Source organism: Petaurus breviceps, unplaced genomic scaffold (assembly GCF_028583685.1).
Source record: "Petaurus breviceps papuanus isolate PSGF00001 unplaced genomic scaffold, PetGlider_PUasm1.0 90792, whole genome shotgun sequence".
NCBI lineage: Eukaryota > Metazoa > Chordata > Mammalia > Diprotodontia > Petauridae > Petaurus > Petaurus breviceps.
Genome location: NW_027187347.1, coordinates 7439431 through 7451148, shown reverse-complemented (window position 1 = coordinate 7451148; position 11718 = coordinate 7439431). Strand labels below are relative to the sequence as shown.

The 11718-nt window shown below is 39.2% G+C and overlaps 1 protein-coding gene and 1 non-coding gene across 2 annotated transcripts in view; both read right to left on the bottom strand.

The window, feature by feature from the left end:
* Positions 1-11718, bottom strand: part of CD96 (CD96 molecule) — a 123540-nt gene that overhangs the window by 74348 nt on the left and 37474 nt on the right. Inside the window, exon 6 of the mRNA XM_069069824.1 lies at positions 2391-2478. Within this exon, the coding sequence (XP_068925925.1) occupies positions 2391-2478 (88 nt within the window). The remainder of the gene's footprint in view (positions 1-2390; positions 2479-11718) is intronic.
* LOC138147531 (U6 spliceosomal RNA) lies at positions 1740-1846 on the bottom strand. Its single transcript, XR_011164837.1, has one exon. It is a non-coding gene; the product is annotated as a U6 spliceosomal RNA (small nuclear RNA).

The following is an 11718-nucleotide window of genomic DNA, read 5'->3' as shown; positions in this document are numbered from 1 at the left end:
CACACACACACACACACACACACACACACACACACACACACACACACCTACCTCCTAGCTTGAAGTGAAGTAAACCATTATAGGCCACTAAAGCATTTCTTTCCATTGCAGAATCTAGGGAAACTCACTGCTATGGCTGATTTTTTTTTAAATGTTGACTAATTATACAACTAGTAATAGCAGAGAAATGCTTTGAGAGACATTCACAGTATCTCATAGAATAAAGGGCTGAAAGGGATCTTTGAGGTCATCAAGTCCAATCTCTCATTTGTACAGATGAGGAAACTGAGGCCTAGAAAAGTTAAGTGACTGAACCCAGGGTCACACAGCTAATATGTCTGTGAAAGAGAATTTGAATCTAGGTCTTCCTGATTGACAGGTATTAACATAACACTATACTTGTTATGTCTTACTGTCTGGGTTTCTTTTCTTTTCTTTCTTTCTTTCTTTCTTTCTTTCTTTCTTTCTTTCTTTCTTTCTCTCTCTCTCTCTCTCTCTCTCTCTCTCTCTCTCTCTCTCTCTCTCTCCCTCCCTCCCCCCCTCTCTCTCTTCCTTCTTTTCTTTCTTTCTTTCTTTCTTTCTTTCTTTCTTTCTTTCTTTCTTTCTTTCTTTCTTTCTTCCTTCCTTCCTTCCTTCCTTCCTTTCTTTCTTTCCTTCTTTCTTTCTTTCTTTCTTTCTTTCTTTCTTTCTTTCTTTCTTTCTTTCTTTCTTTCTTTCTTTCTTTCTTTCTTTCTTTCTTTCTTTCTTTCCTTTCTTTCTGCAGGGGGAAGGTAGGGCAGTTGGGGTTAAGTGACTTGCTCAAGATCACATGGCTAGTTTTGTGTTAAGTGTCTGAGGTCAAATTTGAACTCAGGTCCTCCCGACTCCAGGGCAAGTGCTCTATTCACTGTGCCACCTAGCTTCCCTGGCTTGTTTCTTTTTGAAACAAAACGAAACATAATTATATGTGTACACACACATACATACATACACACATACATACATACATAAAATATTTAAATGTCAGGGATAGGAAGTGTTGCTGGTAAAGTACTTTAGATATTCTGAGAAAAATATCTTAGTTGGAGGGGAAAAATTATTATTATCACAGATGGAAGAAGAATAATGCTTTAAAACTTCTGAAACAAGATACTTCTTATATAACCTGTTATGCTGGGCCACCCATGGAAAACAAACTTTCCTTTCTCATCAGCTGAATTTATCTTCAAGATACATTTCTTTTTAGTACCTTTAATTTTTTGGAGGGGACATAGAGGTGGGGAAAGTCAATCCAGGTTAAATTACTTGCCCAAGGTCACACAACTAGTAAATGTCTGAGTCTGGATTTGAACTCAGGTCCTCCTGACTTTAGGGTTGGTGCTCTATTCATTGTGCCACCCAGCTGCCCTTTCTTTTAAACCTTTTTTTTTTTAAAATAAAACACATTAATTTATTTTTGTTTTCTACATTCATTTCCACAAGATTTTGAGTTCCAAATTTTCTCCCATCTCTCCCCTCCTCCCAATCCCAAGATGGCTTGCATTCTGATTCCTCCTTCCCCCAGTCTGCCCTCCCTTCTATCACTCCACCACCCCCCTCTCTTATCTCCTTCCCCCTTACTTTCTTGTAGGGTAAGATAGATTTCTATACCCCATTGCCTGTATATCTTATTTACCAGTTGCATGTAAAAACAATTTTTAACATTTATTTTTAAAACTTGGAGTTCCAAATTCTCTCCCTTCATCCCTCCCTACCCACCCCAAAATATGTAATGCTTCACTAATTTGTGTGGCCTCCTAGTGCAGGGGCCATGCTAATCTTCTCTGTATTGTTCCAATTTTAGTATAAGTGCTGTGGAAGCAAGCACTCCTTTTAATCCTTTTAATGGAAATGTCCCTTGTCCCAGGAATAGCTCAAAAAAGTGCCTGTCTTTTTGGAGTGTGGATTCCCTTACCCCTCCCCAGCCTTCATAACTCTTTGCCAGGAAAAAAAAAAATGGGGTTCTGTTTTTTTGTTTTGTTTAAAACAATCAATAGTTAATTAAATTATAAATAATGTAATTATTCGATGAACGCTTATTTAATTGGATATCATCACGCTGAGGAAACCCTGTAGGTCTGTGAAAGAGGTTTCTCTTTACTTATAGTTAAACAAACAAACAAACACAAAGCAGATTAGCATATTTGCCTGGGGTTTAATTAATTCAACCATTCTTCTTTTGTTCTAGGAAATGTTTTCTTCCTCCTTGGAAGAAGTAAGCTGAGGTACCGAATAGCATCTGGCAGGCAATAATATGCTTTTCTTGGAATCAGAATGATCCTTGAATGCCAAGAGCAGGTTAGCCAATGACATTGGCTCTTACTCTAGCCCATCTGTCTTCTACAAACATTTTCATTGAGTCATTTTCTTACCTTCTTTTTCGTTTTGAAGCTCTCCATCTAAATACCATGAGAGGTTTGCCATGGGGAATACATTCCTCACCAAACAGCTAAATTTTTTCTGTAGCAGAGAGGGAACACAGAGACAATTATTAATATGTTCTGATTATGTGGGGGTTTGGGACTTCTTGTCCTTCCATTAACAACACTTAGACGCTTGGCACTTCTATATCCAATAGACTTTTCTCCCCAACATACTGTCTAATAAATATCGGGTGTCCTATAAGACTATGTTGTTCTTGTTCAATCTCAATCGTGTCCAACTGTATGACTCCATTTGGGGTTTTCTTGGCAAAGGTACGGGAGAGATTTGCCATTTCTTTTTCCAGCTCATTTTATAGATGAGGAAACTGAGGCAAACAGTGTTAAGTGACTTGCCCAGGGTCTCACAGTTAGTAAGTGTCTGAGACTAGATTTGAACTCAGGAAGATGAGTCTTCCTGATTCCAGTTCCAGCACTATATCCATTCTGCCACCTAGCTGACTTTTGGGACACCATATACAGACAATTCCCAACTCATTTGGGTGTCCAAATGTTAGCTTTTAAGTTGGTTGCTTTGGAATTTGTCATGTACCCTTCTCTTAGCAACGATCCTGAGGGAGTTCCAGTAATCTATGGGTTATTCTCCCCATTTTACAGAGGAAGAAGTTGAGGTAAAAGGTCAATGATGACATGACCTATCACAGTCAAGCATCAAAGTCAAGACTGGGCCCTTGCTTCAGCTCCTCTTTCCATTATACTATACTGCCTCTCATAAAAGCATATTTAAACTGTATTCAATCAATCTATTAGCACATCCATGTCAACGAAATAAGAACTAATATTTGTATAGTCCAAAATAGTAGTTTTGCAAGTCCTGGACGTATATTATCTCATTTGGTCCACAAGACAATACTATAAAGTAGGAGCTATTTGTCTCACTGTTGCAGATGAGGAAAGTCTCTGAGAGAGTAAATGTGTGAGACCGGAAATTCAAGGTTTTCTTGTCTGCAATTCCACTATGGTAAAAGTGGCTAAAATAAACTATCAGTATTAGTTTGAAGATCCCATATAAAGAGAAAATAGAGGAAATTTTGCCATTTTTTTTTTCCTGGTCCAGAGTCATCCCTAGGTATTGACAGAAAAATTGTTAATATCCATTGTAATATTACCTGCCCCTCCTGCTTAGTGATCCAAGTAATATCAGAATTCCAGTAATGTTCTTGCATCTACTACTCTAGATTATGTTGAGTTTTCTCAAGTCCCTGCCCAGTCACCTTTCCTTGTAAACAAAGCCAGCTTGAGCCAGACCATCTTCCAAACTAGCTTCTGATGTCCTTCCCCCCTTCCCCTGGGATTCATGGCATGAAGGGCAAAACAGCCAGAATGAAGTGCTTTTCTTTGCTTAGATTCCCAAGGGCAGCAGGCATCTCATGACCAGGTCTTGATACCTAATGTGACCCCCTCCCGCTCATCCTTTCCTCCTAAAAGTATAAGAACCCTCCTATGGGTCTCCTGGTGGGACATCCCCCAGGGTGACAGGTTTTCAAACCTGCTATCTTGATTAAAGATGCCTTATTCCTCCACTTATGAGTTTGATTTACTTCAGGACTTGACACTATTATTTCAAAATAGGTGGTTTGTCTTAGCATGGTGTAATGGGAATGGGAATTTGAAGATCTTCCCTGCCCCTGAAGGGGTGAGTTTGAAGACTTCCCCTGCTTTGAAAGTAAACTCTGCCCCCTAATAGACTGAATGTGGTCACATGGAGCCTATGGTGGGAGGAGTTTGCTGAAGGGAAGCAGAGCCCACAGGAAGTTGGTCAGAGCTAGCCAAACTGTGGGGGGGAGAGAAGGCACTCAGGCAAGGAGCTAGAGAGGTTTGTGAGTAAATACTGATCTTGTATTGGTTTGTGGGAAGGCTGAAGGATGCTGTGGCTCTCAGTGTTATTGTGGCTTCTGAGTATCTTTGGTACTGTGATGGAATTGGCTTACTGGTTTTGGAATTTGTTTTTCTGGTGTCTAAATAAATGCTTCAGTTCAGTCCTCTATCTGGAGAGTTTGGTATATTTTGCTATCGAACGTCATGCCATACTTACAGTCACAGTCTTTATCGTGACTGTGGGTGCGCTGTAAATATTTCATTGACATGGTAAACAAAAGAAAACCAAACCAAACCCCTGACACCTCTGTCTGCACTTTTCTATCTTATCCTGAACTTCATTCCAGTATCCAAATATCTTTATATTGCCTTAAACCCCTCTCTGTAGCCACTCTGCTTTGGGGGCATGGGGAGAGGTTAGCTGGGAGCAGGGAAGAGTGAGTAGTCAGAGCATTGGATCTTAGCTAGGTATTAGTAGAAAAGCAATCTGATCAAATGAATATACACTAAGGTAAGAATGCCCAATTTCCTCATCAATGTATTTGCCTTTTAGATATTCCTCTTGAATGGATCTGTGATCTCCTCAATTTGGAGATGCTTTCTCCAATGAAGCAAATTCACAACCAGGCCATGTGATGAAATCCTAATAAAGCTGCCCCCAGCCCCAATATTCTGACTTCCTTATGAGCCCCACCGAACAGCGAGCATGTCCTGATTTAACCACACAATCTGGCTTTAACCATATCACAAGCCCCCAAACACAATCCCAGGATTTACTGAACAGCATGCCCGCTCCCCCTGCTGCACCACTGCCCCCAGATCCATTTTACATATTTGAATAGGTATGTCCTTATACTCAATCATGATCACATCATCCTTTTTAACCCGAAACAGGACCGCAATACCTAAGTATCCATCTTACAGCACCTGGACTGGACAGCACCACAATAGCCAGCCAATTGGAAAGCAGGACCACCAGGATGTCTGACCATGTAGACCCCTTCCCTTTACCAAGTCCCTTAACAAATCTCTGCTGCCTTTTTAATATTCATAATTTCTGCTGTGTGATAGCACCATGACACTATAAATTTGTCTGTGTTGTCTTAACTAAATTACTGGTTTCTCTTGGAACCTAGCCTGCTTCTGAGGGGTGTCAGTCTTCAATAAATGCCTGTACTTGGATTAGAAGTGATCTGACTGAATTCTTTGAGACGATTCTTCCACAACATACCAAGGAACCAAAACACATATATACCCATCTTGTGCTACTGTCTATGTTCACCGAAGAGGGTCCACCCAGTGCCCTGGAAGCCTTCTTCATTCTTTTGAGCCCAAGTAGGTCTCTAATTAGTGGGGCTTGGGACAATGTTACAAAGCGAAGTTGGTAGGAGGGTCAGATCTCTGCCCAGGAATCTGTACTAAGAATAAGCTCCAATAAAATGTTTCTGCTTTTCATGTTGCTGCTGTTGTTGTTTTTTTCCCCTCTTCTACCATTTCTAATCCATATATTCTCTAACATCTTCATGTTTTCTTTTCCTAATAGCCACCTTTGCAGCAGGGAAAAGGATATGCCTAGTGCTTATAAATTGACTAACTAACTCAGTCTATAAATTGCCAACCAACCTTTGCCTGGAGACTTTGTCTTTTTTTTCTTCTTTTTCTTTTAAATTTATTTTATTTTTAGTTCACAGAACAAAACAAGCATTTTCATAACATAATACAATAAATAGGATCACCCATGAAACTGGAAATCTACCATGTATAACTTGCTATTCCCTCTAAATATACAACAAAGTTATGATGTATATTTCTTTTTTTTTTCCTTTTTTTTTCTTCTCCCCCTTCCCTGCAGTAGAGATAGTTACCATTAAACACAAATAGGTATGTGTTTATGTGCATATATATGTATGTATGTAAAATTATTCTATATATACTTCTATTTATCAGTTCTTCCTCTGGATGCAGATAGTATCTTTCTTCTTATGTCCTTTATTTTTAATTTGTGTATTTATGGTAGTAAAAATGACTTAGTCACCCAAAGTCATTGCCTGAAGACTCTGAATGAGAGAAAGTCCCCCTATCCCATCTCCCCTTTACCACTTTCTGAGGTAACCCATTTCACTTCTGAATGACTCAAATTTTAGGAAGATTTTTATAGAACATTATAGTGAAATTAGATCTGCCTGAGACACTTAAGGTATGTAATACAGTAGCAGAACTACAGACAGAATTTAGGTCTCCTAATTGTAACAGCAAGCACCCTAGCATACCCAGGATGGCTGCCAACACAGGTTCTTAGATCTGCTTCTCCAAAGGAAAGCAACCCAAAATGGGTTAACAATCTTACTTTAATAAAAAAAAATGTATCATTTACCTAGTTCAGGAGAAAAAGTCAGCACCCTGAACTTCAGAGAATACAAACAGAAGTTACAAGGAGACAGAGAAACAGATTATCAGACAGGGCTTCCCACTGTCTGACCATTACATCCATACTTTGTCAGTTACCAGAGAGGGAAGCACCAGCACCAATATCTGGATTTTCAAAGCCGGTGGAGGGGCACTCAATGGCAGCCCAGAGTCTCATCTGGCCATATCACACAACTCTTCCCAAAGTGAGCCCCATAGCAAAACCTCACATCAGGGTATATATAGACTTGTCCTAGGTCAGAGAATGTCACAACCCTCCAGACTCACTGCCCAATCACAAAGTAACAAGGTGTGGGTGTTACTGAAGAACAAGCCTCCCACCACAGGCTCCAGGTAACCACATTCAGTCCATTAGGGGGGAAAATGTATTCTCAAATCAGGGAAGGTTCTCCAAATCACCTAAGGCTATCCAAAGGGCCTAGGGGCAGGGAAAATCTTCAGATTCCCATTCCCATAACACTAATTCTGTCTGCTTCTCCATACAAGGCAGCAGGGGAGAGCGAATAAGAAATTATATAGCAGCTATTATGTACCAAGCATTTTACAAATCGTCTCATTTGATTCTCATAACAACCCTTGGGAAGTAGGTACTATTATGATCCTCATTTTACAGTTGAGGGCACTGACACAGACAAAGGTTATGTGACTTCCCCAGGATGACATAGTTGGTAAGTGAATTTGAATTCAAGCCTTTCTGACTTCATGACCAATGTTCTACCCACTGTACCGCCTAGCTGCCATCAGTCAACTAAGCCATGCGAACTACATAATTTTTTCCCTATCCAGGCTTCATTGTGCTCGACTCCAAGCATTATTGGTAATGGGAGATGATATATTCTGTCTGTTGAAAAACAGGAGGTGTCTAGGTTGGGGAGGGTCAGCTAAGTGGTCCATGAGCACAGAGTCTGTGACCTTAGTTTAATTTACTGTCTGTCATTCAGAAGCCACACAGTGATTAACAAGGAGAAAATGAAGGCTTGACGAAGTCATGGGGGAACGCCATCTGTTCACGCTCAGACGCAGCCTCCTCAGATCAGATCCGGAATATACTGGAAGACCAGGGATAGGAGGTCACTCTGTACTGGGTCTGTGAGGGCTGAACATTCACCACAGGGTTTCCAAAAAGTCTGAACTTCTCTTTCCTTTCCTGTTTTTGAGTGAGGGATTGTAAATAATCTACCTATAAAGTTCTGTTCCGATGACTCCTACCAGTCAGGAAGTAACCCTAGGCTCTTGAAGTATATGTCACTGGAGTGCAAACCCTGTCTGGTCCCATACAATCTGTAAAGGCTTTGAGTGCAGACTAAGAGGGGCAGTTAGGTGGCACGGTGGATAGAGTACTGGGCCTGGAGCCAATAGGACGTGGGTTCAAATCAGATCTCAAACACTCGGCATAAGCACTCTATTTTAAAAAAATCATAAGTGAAGTCAACAAGTATTTATTAAGTGATTACTATAGCATAGTCCTAGGAATAAATATAGATAAAATGAATAGAGGGCAGCTAGGTGGCATAGTGGATAGAATACCAAACTTGGAGTCATGAAGACATCTTTCTGAGTGCAAATCTGGCCTCGGACACTTAGTAGCTGTGTGACCCTGGACAAATCATTTAACCCTGCTTGCCTCAGTTTCCTTCTCTGTACAATGAACTGGAGGGAATGACAAACCACTCCGAGTATCTTTGCCAAGAAAGTCCCAAATAGGGCCACCAAGAGTCAGACTTGACTGAACAATAAGGTTAACATGTGCTTTTCTACATCAATATGCAGCTGCAGGAATCTTTATATACAATTTAATGGTCTGCAATTTCTATTTTAGTTTGACGCCACTGGTTTACTCTCCCATCCAACCTCTTTATCCACCATATGAGTAATAAATAAAAACAAATGATGATTCAATTAGTTGAACAAACATTTATTGAGGACCTATTTTGTGAAGATTACTATGCCTGATGCTAGGGACAAAGATAAAATAGTCTCTGGTTGTTTTTAGGGCAGGACATTGAATATATGCCATGGACCACTCAAGATCTGTCTCTCATCTAAATTAAATTTTATTGAGTGGGGGGTGTAGGGGAGATATTAGATTATATTAGATTTATATATATATATATGTCTAGATCTACATATCTTTGTCTACATATATACATCAAAGTATATATTATAAATACATATAATATACCTTTTTATTGGGTAGATATTAGAATATATGTTTATCTATGCAAGATAACTGTCAGACTGACTATACCAGAGACACTTAAAAAAAAACAACAACAAAAGTTGAAATTGCTTAATGCCTCAAGCCAAATATAATTAGGGATAGAAGCCCATGCTTCACCTTTAGACTACCACTTTAGAGATTTAAAAACTCTCTGTTGGACTTGAGAAATCAATGAAAAGGTAAAGGAAAGGGCAGAGAAAAAACTGTGTTGGATGAAAGACCACTGCCATATTTGAATGAGTGACAAGGTGCTACATCTTGTCAAATAAACATGTATCACATGGGTCATGTGCCCCCTTCTTCCCCTTCTTAGACAGCTATCAGGTGCTTCAGCCTCCTGTCACTTCTCAGCTTTGTTTCACAGTGGCCATCTAATTGTTTTTCCTGCTTTCAGTCTCTCTGCTTTCAATTTTTCCTCCACATAGCTGCTACAATAATCTTCACAAAACAATTCTGGTCATGTCATTCCCCAGCTCAAAAGTCTTCAAGGGTTCACTATTTTCTTTAATAGAAAATACAAACTCCTCCCCTTAACACATAAAGCCCTTTACCATCTCAAGCCAGTCAATCTTTCCAGGTTGATTTCACATCACTCTCCTTAAAGTACTTTCTATTCCAATGATATCAGTCTACTTGGAGATACTCATTCTTGGCCTTTGTATAAAATGTCCCTTTGCCTGAAATGAACTCCTTTCTTATTTCTGTTTCTTAGGATCCTTCTGAGCATGACTAATGTAGTACCTCCCATTGAATGCCTTTCCTGATCCCCCAGTTTTTATATTTCCTCCCTCTTCAAATTACTTTGTCTTTACTTATCCAAAGATGCATTATCTCCCCAGGAGAAAGTGAGATCCTAGAGGAGAAAGCAGCATTTCCTCTATAAATTTCTCTGTGTTCATTTTTGTGGCCATATTTCCCCCATTTGTAACTCAGCCTGAAGCATCTTCTATATAGTTACATGAAGGAGAGAGAAGTCAGCCATAAGTCTGTTTCCTCATTGAGGTAAGCTGAGTTTTTGATTAATTTCCTTTCATTTGATTTTCCATTGTCGTGGAGTTTGCTTCCTTCCTACCAAATTCTCCCTTGATTTTCCCTCATATCCACTTTAAATGTCTTCTACATCAGAAAATCAAAATATTCTTGTAGGAGAAAACACAGAACTAGATTGTAAGAGCTCAAGAGATTTTGAGCTAGAAAGGGTCTTAGGGAATAATGGTCCAGTCATGTTCTTTCACAGATCAAGAACTAATGTCTAGAAAGGGTCAGTGGTTTGCTCATGGTCACACAGGTAATGAAAGGCAGAGATGGGAGTTTAGCACACATCCTCTAACTCCCAATTCAGTATACTTTCCAGAGTCATGCTCCTTCTCCCAGTAAGCATCTTGAGTGCAGAAACAGTGTTCTCTTTTAAAAATACCCCCTTAGTGGCTATGTTCTGTTTGTTTGGTTGTTTTTAGGACAGGACATTGAATATATGCCATGGACCACTCAAGATCTGACTCTCATCTGAAAACTAGTAAGGTCTTTTCCTGATTGAACTATTTAAGGTTATCTAACTTGAAACAGATGGGGATAGCTAGGTGGCATAGTGAATAGAGCACTGGCCCTGGAGTCAGGAGGACCTGAGTTCAAATCAGATCTCAGACACTTGACACTTACTAGCTGTGTGACCTTGGGTAAGTCACTTAACCCCAATTGCCCTGCCTTCCCCCCTCCAAAAAAAAAAGACAAAAAAATCTTGAAACAAATAGAAACTTAATGACTCATAGAATTTTATTTTCACTCTAACTTGTTTGTGAAACATACACCATCGACATTATTGATATATTAACAACTCTTGGTCCAGATTGTGATTACTTTCATGAAGGGAATTCCTGGTGGGTGTAGAAACTCCTCACATTGAGCAGTTTCACAATACTTTTATCCTCACAATATTATTATATAAGACATTTATTATCCTGCACAACACTGTCTTTGAAATGTTTACTAGTTAACTAATATTTCTGTATGTGTATACATATATATGCATTTATATATATTATATATGCATGTATATTATATATTATATGTATGCAAAACAACTTTTAGGTAGGTGGTTTTCATTTATTTATTTGTTTTGGAGGGGGAAGCATTATCAAGTTGGGGTGGAATTTTTTTTTTTAATCATTCTCTTTGGTTGTTATGTTTAAATTTTATCCTGACTCCATATATAGTTCATATACTGAATACAGTTCCTTTGCTCTTCCCAACAGTTTCACTTTCCCCTTTTTTTCATCATTGGGATACATGGATTTTTTTTTTAATTTTATGCCTCTAAATTTTGCCTTAAAATTGGAGTGAAAAATGAGAGCATTCTTGAAGATGATCAAGCTGAATCATGAAAACAGTAAAGAAAAGAAAGATTTAGTTGATTGTAAGTCTAAATAGAAAAAGAAAATTGAGTGTTTTTTGAGTTGCTGTTTATTGTATGTTTCATTAGGCATGGTTTCCAGGGTGCACATAAGAAACTTTGTTGAGTCTACCAGGAGCCAAATGTGTTTGTTCATGCACTCTGTGATATCAGCCATGTTGGTATGGAATCCATTATACTGATGGGATCTTGGAACTTGGGTAAAAGTATGGGACCCCTCCCTAAGATTCAGTTGGACAGGGTTAAATTAGATCTGCAGTCAGAAGACCTAGGCTCATAGCCTATCTTTCCTACTTCCAGTCTTGCTCGGCTTCTCTCTACAACTCTTAGGAAGGAAGGAAGGAAGGAAGGAAGGAAGGAAGGAAGGAAGGAAGGAAGGAAGG